The sequence below is a fragment of the Lonchura striata genome, chromosome 1 (genome assembly GCF_050655825.1).
Source record: "Lonchura striata isolate lonStrDom1 chromosome 1, ASM5065582v1, whole genome shotgun sequence".
Classification (NCBI taxonomy): domain Eukaryota; kingdom Metazoa; phylum Chordata; class Aves; order Passeriformes; family Estrildidae; genus Lonchura; species Lonchura striata.
In genome coordinates this window covers 1,862,846-1,883,435 of record NC_140703.1, presented here as the reverse complement: position 1 = coordinate 1,883,435, position 20,590 = coordinate 1,862,846, and the positions used below count along the sequence as shown (strand labels likewise).

Here is a 20,590-nt window from a genome sequence, read left to right as displayed (position 1 = left end):
CAGTAAAACAATTCTCTGACCTAATATCAGAGATAATTAATAGATAAAAGCTTGTCTCAATGTGACGTCTTCATTATCTAGGAACTTGGTAACAATATATTGATGAATGCTACCATGTGTTTCATTATCATTTATTAATTAATACCATATGTTGGCTTAGCATTACGTGTGTAAACATCTGTTACCATGATCCAGATATTACAGATTGCAGTTCTAGTCGGATCTGATTTCTGTGAAGAGTGCATACAAAGACACTTTTAGGACTGCAGATAAATAGCTTCTTTTCATTCATACTTCATTATTTCTCTACAGGCCCCTACGAAGGCAGCACCTAAGCAGAAGATTGTGAAACCAGTCAAGGTTTCTGCTCCCCGTGTTGGTGGAAAGCGCTAACATGCCAAACTGTTGGTCATGCTGAATAAATCTGATGGAATTCCATTACTTGTGCCATGGTCTGCTCAGCTGTGTGAGATACACTGAAGGGAACGAATCTGTAAAATGACCATGTCTGGATTTTGCAGACTGAAAAGGATCTTCTGCCATAAAATGTTTCGTGTCGTAGACAGTTCCCCCAGTCTTCACTGAGTGGTTCAGGTAGCAGGGAAGATGGAGCTGGTATTTGAGGAATGTTCTTGCCTGAAGGACAGAACAGCATCTAAGTTTATTCTGCATCTATGACAAGTGACATAAAAGAGGTTTCTAAGAGCAGAGATACATGCAAGCTAAAAGGGGGTGTGAAGCAACACCATCTGCAGATTACTTACAAAGGTCCTGTGGAATGCATGTGGCAAGATACAGAATCAAATACGGAAAAGGTAAAAAAAAAGGAAAGGATGGTTTCACAGACTGCATGACTCTTACACACAAAGATTCAGATGCAGCTTCTGGGTCAGGAAGTTCCAAAATTATGCTGGAAGCTGTTGTTAGGGAAAGGAAATGTGTGAAGATTTGGTTTCAAATGCAGCTGATGTTACACAGTTAAAGCACATTTAGGTTCATATTTAACTTGCTGAATGCAGCTAGGGGCTCCCTTAGTAATTTTCCACCCTCCCACTGCTAGAGGGATTGAAATTCCTTATGGGAGTTCCTGTGTCTGCTAAGTAACTGCACTGTGCAGACAGCTTGCCCAGACTTTGCCGGTTTTGCTGGACAGGAATGGCCTTGGCAAAGCAATGTCCTGATTAACTAGAACCAAAACAGAAAGCAAACCTTCACTATTTTCTGTATCAGTTACTTTTCTGTTGATACTGTGAGGGCTTGATTTGTTACCTTACGACCAGTCAAGAAGACTGCTGTGTTTCAACTTCCTGCAGTCCTGGGCTTCGAAAACAATGGCTGTAATGGGCACTGTGGATTATGGGCTGTACTTACACCTTGTTTGGGTTTTAGTAAAATAGATATGGGTCTGGATGAAGGCTACAACCCATTTAAAAAGGTCTGGCTTGATGATACTAATTGATTCTGCACCATGATCTTCCAAACAATTTTGCTTTTTGCTATTAACAAAATCCAGCGCTACTTATTTAGAAAGAAATTGGAAGCTAGTTAGCACGTTTGAAAGCAAAGGGTCCAGAAACAAGAGGGGGAAAGAGAGGAAGAAAAATTGCCTGTAGTTAGGAGGGAAAGGAATTATAATAATTTAATACTGAAGGCTGAAAACACCTCTGAATCTTACCCATGCTAGTGGCGATTATAAAAATCACATCACTGTCTTCTACAAGACACCTGGTACCCTGAATGTGTCCTTGTGAATATTTTCAGCTAAGAAGCTGAAAATAAAGATGAGTTTTTACCATCTGCTTGAAATACCACTAATGATATATACAGAAACTGGCAGATATGACTTATTAATAAGTTAGTATTTGTTAATGCTTTTAAGTTTGCAGGCTTTGGCTGCCTGGTGTCACTGCAGCAGTGCACAGAAGTGCTTCACAATTACTCTTCTTGCTGTTTATTCCCGAGTTCTGATATGAGAAGAAGAGTGACAGCCCATCAGGTTACTCCTCTGAAAAGCTATGCACTGAGTGAGGCAGGCTGTTCAGAGCAGAATAAACAGCACTTTATTCACCTCAAACACAGATGTAATAGAATGAGTTAAGGAAATTAATGTAAGCCCTTGTGTTCACCTAATTTAATGTAGTTGAGCCTCTATCAGGTATTTGTCAGGAGAAATTGAGTACCTACGTTTGTCACAGACCTACAAAATAATTTTGGTTTAAAAGGACATCAACTCTGTTGAAAATGCGTCTGTTTAGATGGGATTTAGTATCCAGCTGAGTCTTGAACACAACTCCAAGGACAGAGATTCCACAGCCTCCTAAGGCCGCCTGTTCCACTATTCGACCAGTGCCATTGTTAATCCGAAAAACTAAATACAGAGCCCTTTTTCTACATAAACAGCGCCTTTGGGCGGCTTTGCTCAGTCTGGTGGGTATCTGTGTGTGGGGACCGCGGTGCTCCCCGTGCGCCCCGCAGGTACCGAGCGCAGGGAAAGGGATGGGGAATGGAACTGGGAATGGGAAACAGCCACAGCCCCCGGCTCCCGCCTGGCGTGCCTCTGTTTCGGGCGTAAAAACCAGCGCACAGCTCGGACAAGCAAAACGCGCAGCCGCCTTCTAAAGGACTTTGTTTCTTGCCCCTTACGGACGAACAGCGCGCCCCGAGCGCCCCGGGGCGTGGCTGCGGCGCTGCTGCTGCTCCCGCTGGGCACGGGTGACCCCACTACTCCCCTCGCAGCTCCTGCCCGCCGAGCAGTTTGGGAGCCGGGGCTGCACAGGGGTTCATTCCAGGGGTTCATTCCTGGCATTCGTTCCCTCGGGAGCGCTCCCGGCTGCACCGCCGCAACCGCGCCCCGCGGCGGGCTTTGCCCGGCTCCGACATGGCGGCCCCGGCCTCGCGCCCGGGCTCTGCCCTGCCCGGTTCCGACATGGCGGCCCCGCCTTGTGCCCGGGCTGTCCCCTGCCCGGTTCCAAGATGGCGGACCCGCTCCCCCCGCCCCTTCCCCGCCCCTCCCGCGCGCGCGCGGCGCCGCCTCACTTCCGCTTGTGCAGCAGCCATTTTGTCTTTCCGCCGCCGCCGCTGCCCGAGCTTCTCCCTCCCTCCCGCCGCCGCGGGCCGCGACACTCCAGTTCCCCCCCGGCGCGGCTCCCGCCGGGCCGGGGCCCATCCCGACCCCCTTCCCGCACCCCGGCAGGCTCCTCCGCAGCCCCTGAGGGCTCTGAGGGCGCGATGTCCAGCGAGGAGAGCTACCTGGCCATCCTGCGGTACCTGACGAACGAGCGGGAGCCGTACGCGCCGGGCACGGAGGGCAACGCCAAGCGGAAGATCCGCAAGGCCGCCGCCTGCTACGTGGTGCGCGGCGGCACGCTGTACTACCAGCGGCGGCAGCGCGACCAGCAGCGCTTCGCCGAGCTGGAGGTGGTGCTGCAGGCCGAGCGCCGCGCCCGCCTCATCCGCGCCGCGCACCTGGCGCCCGACGGCGCGCACCGCACCCGCCTGCAGACCTGGCACGGGCTGTCCCAGCGCTACTGGTGGAGAGGTGAGAGCGGGGCTCGGCTCGGCGCGGCTCGGCTCGGCTCCCCTGATGCGGGCTCGCAGCCTGTGCCAGCGCGCTGGCGCCTTCACTCGAGTGCTCTGGTTCTGTTCTGTTCTAGCTCCTCGCGTTCTCGCGTGGAACTTCCCGTGCATTAGTTTCCCTTCCTTGTGTCATTGCTTGGCACCAGCGGGACCTCGCTCCGAGCTCCTGGCACTCTCTATTTAGATATTTACCGACATTATGCGGCCCCCTCTCAGTCGTCTCGTCTCGAGGCTGAGCGGGCGCAGTTCCCTCAGCCTTTCCTCGTAAAGAGATGATTCGGTCCCTTAACCATCTTCGTTGCCTCCGCTGTAGCCGGAGTTGCATGTCTCCCTTGTGCTGAAGGTCTCCCTTCCGTGTTCCCATCCCTGGCGGGACAGGAGGGACTGTCACTCGCTGAGTGACCAGAGCCTTTAAACGCCACCTGGAAGCAGTGTGGCAGTGAGATGTGTCACAGCCCGAGAGGCAGGGCTCACCCTGCGTGCTGCATCTGGTCAGCGCATTGTCCAGGCTTCTGGTCGGGTGCTGGCACCTTGAATAGGTAGAAACGCGGAGTATAGCTGTCCCCTCCAGGTCTTGCACGCAGCCCAGGTAAGGCAGTGGCATCTCCACTGTGCCCTTGGGATAGGGTGATAATCCAGTCCACGTCACCTGTGTTAGCTTTGGACCTCATTCGTGCATGTGATGGTGTTCGTGTTAAAGTACTGCAGCTGCCAGTGGTGGTTGGCAGTCCTGGCACTCATTGCTTTATTTGTCTCCTTCTTGCAGCGACACGCTGAAGAGACCAGGCTAATTCTCAGCTGGGTCCTGAGTGATGTCACAGCTGTTAGAAATGCTGGTGCCTGAACAGCAATCATTTCCAATTGGGATTTTCTTTTGCCTGAGGGAATGACTCCATATCTTGTTCCCTTTCAATTTGCTGTTCTGCTTTTAGCCCTAGATATCCATGAAACAAATAGCCTGCTTTTCACTTGCCATGGGCCCAGTGTGTGTCTATGTTTATATTGCTTCTCTTGTTCTGCTCTCTTCATCCATCAGCAAGTCTGTAATTTCAGCTTTAGTTTTCCCTATTTTCAGTTGGAGGGATTTTGCTCTAGCTGCAGCCACTCCCTCCAGTCCAGATCTCATTGACTTGAAGGTATTTTCATGTGAAGAAAGGGTTTGGCATCTCAAAGCTGATACACCCATTTTTGTTTCCTTGCCTTTATTTGCGTTCTCATTGTCTGCTCAGCATTGTGCTGTTCTGGCATCTACTCTTATCCTGTGCTGGAAACTTTCTCCATGGGCCTCAGTGTAGCTTCTGTTAGTCAGGAGAAGGCATTCTGTATTCTTTTGATCTTATTGGTCACCTTTATTTGCACATCCTAAATCGTCTTGCTTCTCTTACACTGAGAATACTAAAATTCATTCCATGCTTTCAGTTCAAGTGTTATGTTTCTTACATATGTCTCCCTTAAGACAATGTTTTCCCAGGCATGACAGTACTCGCTGGCTGCTATGGACAGCAGCTTTGGCCCAGCTGCCATCCTGAGAAGGACATCAGCCTGCTGTGTGTCTGTTCTCTAGCTGCAAGGCCATGGGCTGGAGAATGGCTCTGAGGCCAGGAAGGGTGTTAGAGATGTGATTTGCAGCCCCTGTCTCATTTCAGATGAAATCAAGGAGATGTACAAATGTTGAAATGGGCATTCATATCTTAGCTTGCCTTAAGTCTCTGTTTTCCTCATCCTTGCAGAGACAGGTATTTAATGATAGTGCAAGTCATGCTCTGAGGAGATGTGAGCAAGCAAGTCTAAGTCTGGGTCAGCAAAGCTTTTGAGCTGTGCTGGATTTTAAATCATGGCCACCTGCTATACGTGCTTTTATATTGTGCTGGTGAAGAGAACGAACTTGGATTGAAAGCCATGCGTGGCAAATGCCTTGGTATCTAGAAGAGGACCCTGCACCTAGGACCTGTTGAGTGTCTGAAATGATTTACAGAATTGCAGAAGGTGCTGAGTGGGAAGGGACGCACAAGGATCACTGAATACAGCTTCTGGCCCTGCACAGGACCATCCCCAAAAGGCACAAGAGTCATTCCTGAGAGCATTGTCCAAACACTTTGTGAACTCTGTCAGGCTTGGTGCTGTGACTGCTTCCCTGGGAAGCCTGTTCCGGGGCCCAAACACCCTCTGGATGAAGAACCTGTTGTTAATATCCTACCTAAACCTCCCCTGACACAAATGCAGGCTGTTTCCTTGGGTGCTCTCATTTATATTTAGTTCCACTGGTTAAAGTAGTGGTGGGAAATGGAGTTATTTAAATCCCAAAATCATAAGCAATTGTTTTAAATCAGCATTAATAGTTCCCAACAGTGTCATTGCATGTAGCACCGTTGATCCCAATTTTGCTAAAGCTCATAAGTGAGCCTTCCAATTCTTGTCCTCTTCAGGAGGAGCAAGCCATTTGTGTGGGCTAAATACAGGATTACATTACATTTGTCATTACCTTGGGATGATGAGACTATATTTCTGAATACCGTGTTGGGTTTTGTTTTAGCCTTAATAACCTTTCTAGGAGGGTTTGCTTGATGTAGTGGTATTCAGAATGTTCTGTCTCAAATTAGCAGTAGAGACATAAAATATCATGCAATGGTGAGACAATAGAATTGATAATATTGCATTAGAGAGGGAGAGTGTAGGTGACTCGCTTTATTTTTCTTGGTTAGTATGTAATATTTTTGATTGTTATTGATATTTTGCTAATCTTCTACATAGTTATTTGTTTACAGTAAATGGAATTAAGATTAGAAGCCTAATCAAGCTCCATTAATTTTTTTTAGGTATTCTTAAGCAGGTTAAAGATTACATTAAAGAATGCAGCAAGTGCCAGGAAAAGCTAGATCGTTCTAGATCTCTGTCAGATCCTTCTGAAATGCTGGAGGAGCTAGGACTGGATGCAAAATCTCATGAAGACAGTAATGAAACAGATGATGAATTGAGTAACACAGCATCAATCCCAGCAGCATCCCCAAAGCCTGTGAAGAAGAAGCCAATAGCAAAGCACGAGCTTGTGTTTGTAAGTACCACTGTTTACAGCTGAATAGATTTGCATTTTCTATTACTGCTTTCTTGGTCATGTACTTCTTTTCCATTGTTGTGGTAATCTTGTTACAGCAAGACTATAAATTTTGCCAAAGATACCGAATATGTAGAAATGGGATACTGGTGTATATGTCATGAAATTAATTACAGGACACCATTGCTGGGAAATAAAATCACCCTATATATTACGCATATAGAATCTAAGGTAAAGTGAATGGCAGTAGTAAAACATCACATACCCGATTCTTATGGGCTCTATATCTTTCTCTTAACACATGATGCTGTACTGATATGTAAACTTCTTGTTCATAACTGCAGGCTCACATGCACATAAAAGACATTTGAATTTAGAAACTTTTTCAGACTGTAACATAGAAAAATACAGTCAAAGAGCTGTTTGAATATGTCTTCCCATTTTCCCAGTTGGTTTTAATTGTGTTTGGAGGGAGGGTGAAACTTAAAGAAAGAAAACAATAGTAAAGTTAAGCTGTATATTCTCCAGGCTTGAACTGATTGTATGGTTGCAGAAAATAATCCTTTTCTGTGTTTCAGTGTGAATGCTTAAAAAGGCACAATCTAAATGTAATGAAGTTCTTAAATGTTGTTTATGACAGGTTGACAGTAAGGGCCTTGTGAAGCAGTCATCTTCCAAACATTGTCTGTCAGTCTTAAACCAGCTGAATCAGCAGAGGCTTTCCAATCAGTTCTGTGATGTGACTTTGCTGATTGAAGGAGAGGAGTACAAAGCTCACAAATCTGTCTTGGCAGCCAACAGCGAGTACTTCCGAGAGCTCTTCATTGAAAAGGGAGCTGTCACTAGTCATGAAGCTGTAGTGGATCTGTCAGGTGAATTGCTGTGGGTTTCAAAGCTAGAAATCTATAATATCCTAAGTAAGGTGTACGGTATTTAATTCAGTCTTTTTTGAGTGTTAAAGACAACCAAATTTTATCTTGCTTTTTTCTCTCTTTTAATCTAGAAATATTTTGTGTGGATTGTAATGCAAAAGTGATCACTCTGATTTTGCCTAATCTGATTTTCCATGGACTGTGGTATTTAACCTTAAAATTTCTGAGAAGCTTTTGAGGGATTTTTACCTTACTGAGGCATGTTCCCTCCTTGTATTAGTCACAAATGTTAAAAAGGGAACAAAGTCGAATGCTTGGGTGCATCAAGTGGGGATGTTGACAAGCTGCTTGGAAAGTAGTCCAGCTTAACAAATGCTAAATTGCTTCTTGTTTCTGTGAAGCAGAATTATACGTGTCTGCTTATTTCTCAGACCTGGTACATGAAAGACAGGAGCTAAAATATATGTTCTAAAAATAGCTTTGTAGTGATGAAGAACAGTGTACAGAACATATGCCTTCTTCATTGCTTTCTCATTTATTAACTGTCTTTCTCAGCATGAACAATAATTGCCTAGTAGGATAGTCCAGAAGGTTCCCCACATTAAATATTTTATTTATTATTTATGTAACTGTGGACGATTATACCAAATTCTTATATTTCAGCATTTCTATCTATATGTCCATATTTTTATTGTTTTCAATAGCTACTTCCTTATTTTTCTACCACATCACTTGTTACTTAAGACATGAGTACTTTCTGAATGTAGCAGATCCAGAAAGTCTTTGCTTCAGTTAATCTGCTCCAAAAGTATTGTGGCTCTCCCAGCAACTTGAAATATTCCTATTGTGAAACTCTTTAAGTACTACTTAGTTTTTGAAAAAGTTGTCTGAGCTTTCCCATACATGGAAACTACGTGAGGAAAAAGCTGTAGTGTAAATGACAAATTAATTGAGTGCCAGTCATGGGCTTGTTATTTCCAAGTGTGTTTTGCTCTAAGTTTCAGGCTTAGATGTATCAAAGGTGAATTGTTGTATTCATCAAGGGATATTTTGGGGTAATTTCAGCTCATCATTACTTACTCTAATATCTTGTTTTATTCCTGGTAGGTTTCTGCAAGTCCAGTTTCCTGCCTTTACTGGAATTTGCCTATACTTCAGAATTAACGTTTGACTTCTGTAGCATGGCAGAAGTGGCCATGCTCGCCCGGCATCTCTTCATGTCAGAGGTCCTTGAAATCTGTGAGAATGTGCACAAGCAGATGGAAGAGAAACAAATTACAGTGTACCAAAAGGGAGATATTCAAACCGTGGAGTCAACACAAAATCTAGCAGAGCAGGCTGAAGTGGAGGTGCAGCCCATGGGTGGTGCTGAGCAACCTAAATTCACAGCCAGTGAAGTGCCAGTAGCTGTGAATGGAGCTCCTTCCTCTGCTGGGACAGAGGAGGAGGCAGCACCCCAGCCTGACCTCCTGCACCCAGAGCCTCTGGAGGCCACTGCAGGTGATCTTTCCAAGGCTGTGGAACAGTGTGAAACAACTGAAAATTACATCAAGATCCAGCTGGTGGAGAGCATTTCAAACAGCCTCTACAGCAGACTCGGCACTGAGCCATCGGCTGTGGAAGCCATGGACGTGCAGAGCCAAAGGGAAACCGAGACAGTTCAAAATCACAGTGATGAAGCACATGTGGCCTCTGCTTCTGAAGACTCCTCAGAGACACTCAAGCAAAAAAGTGATGGGCAGAGCAGCTCCATTTCCCAGCCCGAAAGCATCACTTCCAGCCAGGATGATACTTACAAAAGCAAGCTTCGCCAGCGTTCAGTCACTGAGGGGGGATACATCAGGCTGCATAAAGGAATTGAAAAAAAACTGCAGAATAGAAAGGCAAATCCTAAATCTGCAGTGCAACAGGTATTATGTCTGTCATTAGACCTTGTAGTTACCAGAGTCATTTCTAAGCTGTGACATTTGGGCAAAGAAAATCCCAAAAGTATTGACTTGGCATCAGTATTCCTTCCATATTGAAGAGTCTTAGAATGCACAGTGGCCACAGTCTAGGTTGAGTATCTTCTCACAGCTTTTTATGTTTGGACAGAAATTGTATCATCTCCCCAAAACTCTTAATGATCTGTGAATTTAATTCTGAGCTAGCTCATGTGTATGTCAGTCACAGATATATACATTTACCTATTAGAGAAGTGAGATCCTACATTTGTTCAGACTTGACAACAGCATTGGGAACGAAAAATTTTACATCCCTTGTAGAGCTTAAGATGTAATCATGAGTCACAATGCATTCCTGCTACCTTCTGATTGTGGTCAATTAAGAAAAAGGTTCAAAAAGCACTGGTGTTAAAAACTCTAGCACCTGAACATAATGTTAAGTAATTGAACTACTTCTAGTTACATTTTTTTTTTTTTAATGAAACACTCTTATTACTCTTTCCCCTTTGAGGGCCTTTCCTCTTTCAGTGCCTTTGGATAGTTGACAGTCATCTCACTGGGCATTCATGCATTTAGTTTGTGACAGAGTGCACTTCACTGCATGTTGGCTAAGTCTTCTGAAGAACTGTTAAATTGCAGAGGAGTCCTGAGAGTTTTTTTGTATACTAGAGCCACCAGTCCCACACACAGGACAATAATTTCTAATCATTTCAACACCCTGGTAGATAGAAACTGTAGCATTAGTGTCTTTTTACAGATGGGCAGCTTAAAGCCCAGATGCTAAAACTAGCACTTCAAAATACTTGAGCAACCTATTTATGCTGGTTGGAGAGCCACCAGGGTTGTGTTCTGTTTTGGGAAGGAGAATATTTACCTTTGAGAATAGTTCCTGTTAATGTATTTTGCGGTTTTTAAATCCAGCTCCTTGACAGACGAAGTGCCAGACCTATGGAAAAAATAAATTTATTTGAATGATTACTCAGGATTGGACTCAGGAATAGGTTTCTGCTTTCCTAACTTGTTTCATAGCCTTTAGTGTTTTGTGCATCCCTCAACTCCCCCTATGGCATGGGATGTCATACAAGCTTTGGGAAGGAGACACTCTCCTGAGTTCCCAGTTTTGATGCTGGGAGAATAACAGGAAAGAGATTGCAGGAAAAATGCTTCTGGTTTAAGTTACAGTACTTGCACCTGGCTTGGAGATATTGGGGGTGAGGTGTGCTTTCTAGGAATTCATTCTTTTCCTAGCTCTTACTAATCACATACTGAACAAAACTATTTTTGTGGCTTCATAATTTAGCCAAGGTTGCATAAGTTTTCAGAGCAACAGGAAAATTAAAAAAAAAAAGTTAAAAAGTTTTCTCTGTTTCAGTTTGGTGTTCAGAGGCATGGAAGGGCTGGCATGTTTTCAAAAACTGCTAGCTACCTCACTTGTTGGGTATGGGGATAAATCACGTGAGACTCCATTTTCTGCATGTGGGAAAAGCCGAATCTTTATTCACTTGAGGTTTTGATTTCATACGGCCTTCCTTTTTTAATTCTTCTACCTGTCTACAACAGTTGGGAGAACAGGATGAAGAAATTGGGATGCTTGTACTTCTTTCCCTTGCCTTATTCTCAGGAACCCAAATGGGACACACCTGATACAGGACATTTCAGCCTGATCACTCTAGAATTTGCCTTCTAAAGAATTTGGCAAGTTTCTACAAAGGAAGATGAGATTATCAGCTCCAGGTAGCACTGCCAATACCGCCTAGAAAAACCCCCTGGTGCCTTATTCCTAGATAAAAATCTCTAGGAAAAGCTGGAATGCCCTCAACTTTATAGAAATCCTGACTGGCAGTATTGTGTGATTCTTCTTTAACTATCCCATAGCTGTCACTTAGGCAGTTAGGGCTGAAGAGTTCATTGTCCCTGAACTGGTAAGTCACTGTGTGGCCATCATCACAGTAAGTTTAAGGTTTTTAAAAAAGAATGGTTTTTCACTCACCTTGACATCTGTAGTTTGGTAGTGAACAAGGCAACTTTGAAGCAGCTTAGTCAGCTAAGCAAAATTAAGAGGTATTACAGAAACACAGAACATCAGCTTTTAATATAAACTTTCAGACAAGGTATGAAGTACAATGCAGTAAAATTCATTCAGAGGTTCTGTTTTTCCAACTTAGGTTGCCATGAAGCTGGTACAAAGAGGGAAAAAAATGAAACAGCCCAAAAGAGAGACCACGGAAAATAACGAAGTGGAAGCGCAGCACAAATGCACTGACTGTGGGATGGTGTTCCAGCGGCGCTATGCACTTATAATGCACACGCTGAAGCACGAGAGATCTAAGGAATATAAATGCCCAGTAAGTTGAGGGGTTGGGTTGGTGTTTTTCTGTGTAAACCTTCCTCCTTACAAAAAATGATTCTGTAATTATTAGTAATTGTTTTTGTTGCCTTTTTTGGTATGTATATTTATTTTCCTTACTGATTTCAGAGTTGGATATAGCCTTGATCTGGATGAAGTGAGGCAGAATGGAGTGCAGCCACTTGGCCTGACAGTAGTGTGTGACTTGCTGCTAAAGGCAATGCTAGCATGGGATTTGCTTTCAACCCTACCAGTAAATTTGTGTTTAGTCTAGTCTGGAAGTTAGTCTCACTGGGAAGTGATCAGAGGTTCTGTCCATAGCCATAAAATAAAAATTTACAACTAATCATTAACCTCATACAAAATGGCTGTTGGAGTTGGGTTATAGATTTAACTCATCGTATTGCTGGTCTTAAAGCATTTGATTACTTCTGTTGTGTTTTTGTTTAACAATCCAGAGTGTTGCATGCAAAGTAAGCTGTAGTGTTTTCTGTCCAGCTGTGCAAGAAGGAGTTCCAGTACGGTGCCTCGCTGCGGGCGCACCTGGTGCGGCACACGCGGAAGACGGAAGCCGGCGCTGCGGGAGCCGAGGGCACGGGCGTGTCCTCGGCCAGAGGGAGGACCAAACGGGAGTTCGTGTGTGACATCTGCGGGAGAACTCTGCCCAAGCTCTATTCCCTCAGAATACACATGCTTAAACATACCGGTGTCAAACCCCATGCCTGCAAGGTAAAGTCCCTTTGCTCTCTTCATCAGATCAGTGATGTTCTCTACTGCCAATATTTTGGTAACCAGTGTAACATTCATGATGAAATTGCTTGCAGTCCAAGAGTGAGAAAACAAGAATGAATTTGAGTTGTGCAAGTTCATATTCTTGTCTCTAGAAGAATGTCTTCCTTCGATAACTCCTCTTTTTTCAACAGGCTAGTTCTGTCACTGGTGCAAAATCACAGGCTCGGCCGCTCTAGTTCCCAAGAAATACAGGAGGTTTTGTTCTGTTTGAAGTTAAACACCTATTACATAATTAGTTTGATTTGTCCTATTCCACCACGTACGGGTTTTTTTTTAGGTCTGTGGAAAGACCTTTACGTATAAGCATGGATTGAAAATGCACTTAGCTCTCCATGAAGTACAGAAACAGTTCAAGTGTGATTTGTGTGAAAAGTCTTTTGTCACAAAAAGAAGTCTTCAGGAACACATGAGCATTCATACAGGTAAGTGATGAGAAAGGGAATCCTTTTCCTTTGCTTGGTTATTTTGTGATGCTGAACTTTAATGTTGTTCTTCAGTGTCAAAAGAAACTGTTGAAAAAAAATAAATAGTAGTTTGTTCTTTTTCTTCTGCTCAGGCAGCTGAAATAGAGGCAAGTAGTCATTTTCTGGGGCTAAACCATAGTTTAGTATTATGCAAATGTTCTATACAAGAACAGGTTGGTCTGTTCCTGTGGTTTTATGTAAGTATTTAATGCCTGTATCATGTCAGTTCAACAAGAAATAGGCAACAGGCTGAAATGTTCTAATGCACTTAATCTCCCAGCCTGTCCTTTTAGAGGAAAACATGCTAAGTTAAATCTCTACGTGTATGTTTTACAAGATTTTCTGTACTGACATTTTGTAGTGTCTTGAAAGATCTTAGCATGTGAAAGATGGCAACATAATAATTCAACACAAGCAGAATTTAAAAATTGTTATTTGTGAAGATCATCTGTGTTTCTGGTTTTCTGGGCTGGGCAGAATCAAGAGAGATACTCAGAATAATTTGTTCCTGAAATTAAGGAATTTATATTAGTAGTCATCACTCCTATGTTGATGAAATGGATCAGAAACTTGTATTTTAAGGTGTTTTTCCACAAATGCAAGATATAAGCAATAGCCCATAAGCAATGCTGTGTTTCTGAAGAAGTTGCATAATACATAAACACAGGCAGTCATGGTTTTTTTCACACAAGAAGGCAGGTTTTTAGGCTGCTCACTTTTCCTCACTAAATCATAGTTATAGCAATGTACCTATGTTTAAAAACATGAAATAAAGTAATTTAGAATTGCTACTGCCCCCTTGTGTATTATTACATTAGCACATACAAAATACACTTACGAATTCCCTCAGTGTGTAATTAAACAAACTTGTTTTGTAGTACTGCTCTGATTGCTTAAGGTAAGTTATATATGAATTAAAAACCTGTCTCACAAAGCACTCCAGAGAAATGGAGACCTGGCTTGGTAACATGTTTTGTTTTGTTTTTGGTAGGAGAATCCAAATATCTTTGCTCCATCTGTGGAAAATCTTTCCACAGGGCATCAGGACTCAGTAAACACATAAAGAAACATCAGCCAAAGCCTGAAGTTCGTGGATATCAGTGTACTCAGTAAGTCAGGTGGTTTTGGTGGGCTTTTTCTTAGTATTGATAATCCTAGTAATTTTTAACATGAAAATTTTATACTCCTTGTTGTAGCGTAAAACTGTTCCACTGGCCTGGGATAAGACTTGGAAAGCGTGAGAATAAAAAATGTGTTTTTGTAAATACATGTGCTGGAGAGCAAAGGCTTGGCTTGAAGCTGTTACCTAGCTCTAGTGCCATGCAGCTATCTCTAAAGAAGAGGGTCCCAGTGCTTTTGAAATGGGTGCCTTTCTTGTATGGGATGCTAAAACATTTGCTGTTACAGGTGTGACAAGAGTTTCTATGAAGCTCGGGATCTTCGGCAGCACATGAATAAACATTTAGGTGTCAAGCCATTTCAGTGTCAGTTCTGTGGAAAATGTTACAGCTGGAAGAAAGACTGGTATTCTCATGTAAAGTCTCATTCTGTCACAGACCCTTATAGGTAAGAGGAAATTAATTTAACAACTGAAATATACTAATCAGAGTGAGGCTATGGAGATGCAGAGCCTGTCAGCAAGGCACTGCCTAGTCCACTTCTGAAATACCAATGGATTGATGGTGACTGGGGTCTTGAGTACTTGAGGATGGATGGGTGACTTTAAATAGTGTGGGTTAGCTGCTAACCTGGGACACAGTGCTGGAACTAAGATAAGAAGTCATAAATACAATCAGTGAAGTTACAAACTTATGTGGTCTCACTTCTCTAGAAGGGCAAGGGGAAGCTTTGTGGCTGTGGATAAGAGGAAATGTAGTTTGGGCCAACAATATTACTTCTAATTATGGAACTACTTACCATGTAAGACAGTATTGCCAGTTATCTTTGCCTACTGTAAATAGAGTGCATTTTGGCTTAAAAGACATAAGCGTACAATAATGGTTATAATAGATTTCTCACTTAACACATTTTAGATGTAATGTATGCGGAAAAGAATTTTATGAGAAAGCTTTGTACAGAAGGCATGTAAAGAAAGCCACACATGGTAAAAAAGGAAGAGCAAAACAAAATCTGGAACGAGTTTGTGAGCACTGTGGAAGAAAATTCACACAACTCCGGGAATATAGGAGACACATGAACAATCATGAAGGTATGTAGAACACAACTAATCATTACATCCCTCAACCCCTAAAAACACAATGTGCAAGGGGGTCATTGTTTCTTTGAGTCTTTGTGTGTGCTGCCTGGCAGGACATGGAGGATCTTTTACAGATTCTCCTGCTTTGGTAACTTGCTGTCAGTGATTCCCAGAAGTTGCTGTCGGGCTCTTTCTAAAGCTCCAGTCACACACAGACTGTGCCAGTTTGTCCTCAGGTCCTGAATAGAAGAGGATCATTTTTACAAGTGACTAAGAGGGGTAAATCTGGCAGAGAATTGGATGCACTAAAACATTCTCCATTTTTAAAGGCGCACAAGTTAACAACTAAGTACTCTTCAGATAGGAGAATGATTGGCCTAAATTTAAAAAGAAAAAAATGGACCAATGTTGGAAACTGATCAACTTCCTCTAATTTATGACAAGTGATAAATTGTATGATGTTTGGAGAAAATACGAAAACATTTTCTATTTTTTGTTAAAGAATTGTGTGCATTTTTACTTTAGATGTAAGGTATTAAATGGATTTTTGAGTATTTGGTTCTTTCAGCTGTGTTGGGAGTCTATATTGTCCTGTCCCAGGGCAAAACCCACTTTTTTTGAAGCATGTCTCCTTTTAAAGAGCTCTGAAAATAAGATTTTGTGTTTGTGTCTAAACAGAGGAAGTGTCCCATAGTAGGTACCTAGGCTAAATCTACAGTAACTGTCACAGAGGAAAAGCCAGTAGTGAGATGGTGTTTGTCACCACCCACACGCCCCATTAGACATTACAGACCACAGAACTGAGATGTTACAAGGGAAAATATGATCATACAAACATCAGGTGCTGTATTTGAACATATGCAGTGAAGAGGAGGGATAAAGCTGTAGGTGTACAGAGAATTGACAGAAGCAAAGGATGACTAGAAATGTAAGTGACAAGTCCTGTGAAGTAAAACATGGCTTCAGAAAAGCGCCAGAATGATCCAAATTCCATTAAGCATTGTGCACTTAAAAGAAACTGCATTAAAAGGAATCTTGAAAAGGTTTTTAAAGTAGAGTATTGGAAAATCTAACTGCTGAATGCACTACGCTTGCACTGTATTGTTGCACAGAAAGGGTGAGCAGGCTCTCTTTGTTCATGGCCAGCGTGCCAGTGCTGCTCTGTTCCCCCATGTTGTGCCAGTGCTGCTCTGTTCCCCTGTTGTGCCACTGTGGCTCTGTCCCCTGCCGTGCCATTGTGGCTCTGTTCCCTGCCATGCCACTGTGGCTCTGTTCCCTGCCATGCCACTGTGGCTCTGTCCCCTGCCGTGCCATTGTGGCTCTGTTCCCCATCCTGCCAGCGCTCCCTGTCCCTGCCGTGGCACTGTGGCTCTGTTCCCCGTCGTGCCATTGTGGCTCTGTTCCCCATCCTGCCAGCACTCCCTGTCCCTGCCGTGCCACTGTGGCTCTGTCCCCTGCCGTGCCATTGTGGCTCTGTTCCCCATCCTGCCAGCACTCTCTGTCCCTGCCGTGCCACTGTGGCTCTGTCCCCGTCGTGCCAGCGCTCCCTGTCCCTGCCGTGCCACTGTGGCTCTGTCCCCTGCCGTGCCACTGTGGCTCTGTCCCCTGCCGTGCCATTGTGGCTCTGTCCCCTGCCGTGCCACTGTGGCTCTGTTCCCTGCCATGCCACTGTGGCTCTGTTCCCTGCCATGCCACTGTGGCTCTGTCCCCTGCCGTGCCATTGTGGCTCTGTTCCCCATCCTGCCAGCACTCCCTGTCCCTGCCGTGCCACTGTGGCTCTGTCCCCGTCGTGCCAGCGCTCCCTGTCCCTGCCGTGCCACTGTGGCTCTGTCCCCGTCGTGCCACTGTGGCTCTGTTCCCCATCGTGCCACTGTGGCTCTGTTCCCCATCGTGCCACTGTGGCTCTGTTCCCCATCGTGCCATTGTGGCTCTGTCCCCTGCCGTGCCACTGTGGCTCTGTTCCCCATCGTGCCAGCGCTCCCTGTCCCTGTCGTGCCACTGTGGCTCTGTCCCCTGCCGTGCCACTGTGGCTCTGTTCCCCATCCTGCCAGCGCTCCCTGTCCCTGCCGTGGCACTGTGGCTCTGTCCCCATCGTGCCAGCGCTCCCTGTCCCTGTGCCCCGGCCGGCTCTGACGTGCTGCTGTGCCCGTGCAGGCGTGAAGCCGTTCGAGTGCCTGACGTGCGGCGTGGCGTGGGCGGACGCGCGCTCCCTGAAGCGCCACGTGCGCACGCACACGGGCGAGCGGCCCTACGTGTGCCCCGTCTGCAGCGAGGCCTACATCGACGCGCGCACCCTGCGCAAGCACATGACCCGCCTGCACCGCGACTACATTCCCTGCAAAATCATGCTGGAGAAGGACACCCTGCAGTTCCACAACCAGGGCACGCAGGTGGAGCACGCCATCAGCATTCTAGCCTCGGACATCCAGGAGCAGGAGGCCGAGATCAGCTTTGGCGCCGGCGAGGGCGAGACCGTGGTGGTGACGGGAGAGACGCTGGAGGCCATCGAGGCGGTGGCGGCTACCGAGGAGTGCACGTCGGTCTCGACCCTGTCCGACCAGAGCATCATGCAGGTGGTGAATTACGTCCTGGCGCAGCAGCAGGGACAGAAAATGGCTGAAGTGACCCAGGCCGTCGAAACCGTGGAAGTCGAAGTGGCCCATGTAACAACAGAGTCGATTTAGCGTGTGAGAGAGCGGGAGGGTGAGCTTCTGTGTCTGTGAGAAGCAATGCTTAGCAGGTTAGCTGAGGCTTTCAGCAATGCCCGTTCTCAAATCTCAGGACCGAATGTTGTGGTGGCAGATACCGCACCACGGTAGATGGAAAAAGTACCAATACTCCAGCGTGGGCCAAGGCTTTGAAAGCTAAGATTTCTGTACTGGCTGTAACTTTAAACAAAACAAGGTTAAAATAATGTTTTTGTGTCATGAAGTATCATACTGTAACTTTGAAAAATTAAAAAAAACATATAAAAAGGCTGCACTATAATACTGGAAATGCACAACTGTTGGTAGCTTTTTGGTTTGTTCTGATGTGCATTTCTTCAAGTTTGTGAGCAAATTACCTGTATTGGATTCTGTCTGTTTATTCCCAAGACAAGGGAGGTGGTAGAATACTTTGTGTAGGCTTGTGCTTCATGTGGCATGCAGAAAAACTGAAGCTTTTTCCTCTGGGCAAATGCACCATTGGTGGTTAGTGAATCCCAGTTCTGAAGAACTTACTTAAATTCCAGGTGTGTGGGTGACTGGTCCAAGGTTCAGCAAAATGCTGTAAAATGTTTTCTAGATCATGGGCAGGGATCTGCTGAGTCTGAGGAAGTGGTTCTCCAAGGTGGTTGTGAATTGAAGTTGGCCAGAGGACAGCCCAGCTCAGGGAGGCTCCTTAGGGAAGTGAACTCCTTTTCCTTTGGAAGGAGGAGTGTGCTCCGCAGGCTCTGTGCAGAGCCACGTTCAGCTCTGGGTTTGTTTGCAAGCTGTTGCCAGCACTGGTGTGTGAGCCCAGCACAGGCAGCCTCATGAGGGATAATTCTGCTTTTGCTTTACATTTGATGTAGCAACTGTCAAAGGAAAAGGTCTTATGGCACACTTCTTCAGGAAGTTCAGGTAGTTATGGACTGATCTTTTCTTGTATTGCATTGAAAGGATGAGCCCTGCTAATTCCCAAGCAGGACACATGACAGTACCAGGGTAGAGAAATATTAAAATTTTAGGATGGGGTAAAAATTAAATTTGTCTCAAAATTACCAGAATCTCTAGAAGACCTTATTATTGCTGCTTTAAGAGAAATCCTTCTAGGGCCAGTTGATACGTGGAGTTACACCACACAGTTGGAAAAATCCTTACTGGGTGCTCCTGAAAGTCAGTGTGAATGAGAGCTGTGCCTGGCCCAGGTGTCCGTGTCCCTGGTTTGACACCACGAACAGGGCACCCCTCAGTCTGTACAAGGTGGGGTTCCCTTGCTGCTGCGTGGTTTCTTTGAGCAAGCAGCGTGTCTGTCACAGAAACTGAGAGTGTTTGCATGTGAACAAGCAGAGCTGTAGTCTTTGCATTCTCAGTCTGTAGTGGTATCACATTTGCTAACCTGGACAGCAGTGGGACACCCGAGCAGCCAGAAACTTGTCATATTGCAGGGTAAATGTCATAAATAAAGTGACATGCATATAACTGCTACCTGTGAAACAGATCCACTGAACAAACCTGCAGCAAACCCTGTGGCAAAGTAACCACCTCATTTGAATTAGTATTTCTACTTTTCATCTTATTTAACTATGTGGATATCTGTCTACTAAGCTACAGAGTGGACTGTTCTTTTTATACTTTGCAATCCTGTAGATAAGCGGTTGCTGAAGATTTTTTATGTTTGAGTTCCTGTCTTGGATCCAAATTAATTTGTAGATGCCTATTTCAAAAGTCAGGGTCTTATTTCAGAGAAATAATGTAGTTATTTATATATCCTGCACCCCTTTACAATTGTATTATTTTCTAATTACCAAATGGAGTAAAACTAAAATGAATATTAAAAAAAATACTGCTAGCTGTAACTTGAATTTTTGTATGGTAAAGAATCTGGAAATAGCCATCCTGCTTAAAATTAAAATATTGCCATTATGATGGAAAAGGATTTAAAAGAGCACTAGATAAACTTGAAAACTTACTTCAGTGTCTGTATCCTGAAAATAATTATGTATTACTAAAGTGAAGAAGTGTTCAAGGAAAAATAGCTGTAAATAGTGCTAGAACATTATTTGTATATTTAGTGTGGTACCTTACAAAAAAAAGAATATTACCAGCACCTTAGTTTAATCTTTGGTGCATTTATTTATTTGCCCAATCTATGGAAGAAGCAAAAGTGAATTTGAATTTTGGAGCCTTCTTATCCACTGTCAGAATGCTTTTACTGACTCAATGATCTGCTGTTTAAAAACAGCCACCAACCAAACTAGTAACAAAGGGTTGTTTTCTAAACAAGACTCACCAGGAATGTCAAAGCTGAATTTTGTGGCACTCTTTCCTAATGTGCTGTGCCTTACCTTTTCAGAACGGTGTGAGGTAAGTAGGGAGTGCCACTCTTGGCTTTGCTGTCCCATCCTGTGGGGTTGCCTTATGTTTTCCTTTGGACTTCAGCACTTAAGACATTCACTACCCTTCTGCAAAAGTCAGACTGCAAATATGCAGCTGGTATTTGACTTTTTAAGAAATAAAATTAATAAGTGTCTGTTCATTTAGTATTCCTTGTGAATTCCTGTACATAATGAATCAGATTTGTACATTCTGCTGTTTTTATTTAGTGTAAGATGTATAAAGTTATGGTTATTTCTGTCATCAAATAAACTGAGCTCTGCCATCAA

At 44.3% G+C, this 20,590-nt stretch overlaps 3 protein-coding genes across 4 annotated transcripts in view; 2 read left to right on the top strand and 1 right to left on the bottom strand.

Annotated features, from left to right (window-relative positions):
* The window catches only part of RPL24 (ribosomal protein L24), a 3,606-nt gene extending 3,168 nt beyond the window's left edge, over positions 1-438 (top strand). The window contains exon 6 of the mRNA XM_021541423.3: positions 313-438. Within this exon, the coding sequence (XP_021397098.1) occupies positions 313-393 (81 nt within the window). The 3' untranslated portion in view covers positions 394-438. The remainder of the gene's footprint in view (positions 1-312) is intronic.
* The window catches only part of CEP97 (centrosomal protein 97), a 21,696-nt gene extending 17,501 nt beyond the window's left edge, over positions 1-4,195 (bottom strand). The window contains exon 1 of one of the 2 annotated variants that reach the window (XM_021541420.4): positions 3,769-4,195. In XM_021541420.4, the coding sequence (XP_021397095.4) occupies positions 3,769-4,180 (412 nt within the window). In that variant the 5' untranslated portion in view covers positions 4,181-4,195. Of the gene's footprint in view, positions 1-3,249; positions 3,384-3,768 lie in introns of those variants that run through there. The other variant, XM_085574431.1, reaches the window with a different exon arrangement.
* ZBTB11 (zinc finger and BTB domain containing 11) lies at positions 3,040-20,590 on the top strand. The gene is made up of 11 exons (XM_021541419.4): positions 3,040-3,538; positions 6,393-6,628; positions 7,269-7,500; positions 8,608-9,410; positions 11,609-11,788; positions 12,289-12,519; positions 12,860-13,004; positions 14,038-14,155; positions 14,454-14,612; positions 15,080-15,255; positions 17,398-20,590. Exons 1-11 carry the CDS (start codon positions 3,229-3,231, stop codon positions 17,925-17,927), a joined length of 3,120 nt encoding a protein of 1,039 aa, XP_021397094.3. The 5' UTR covers positions 3,040-3,228; the 3' UTR covers positions 17,928-20,590.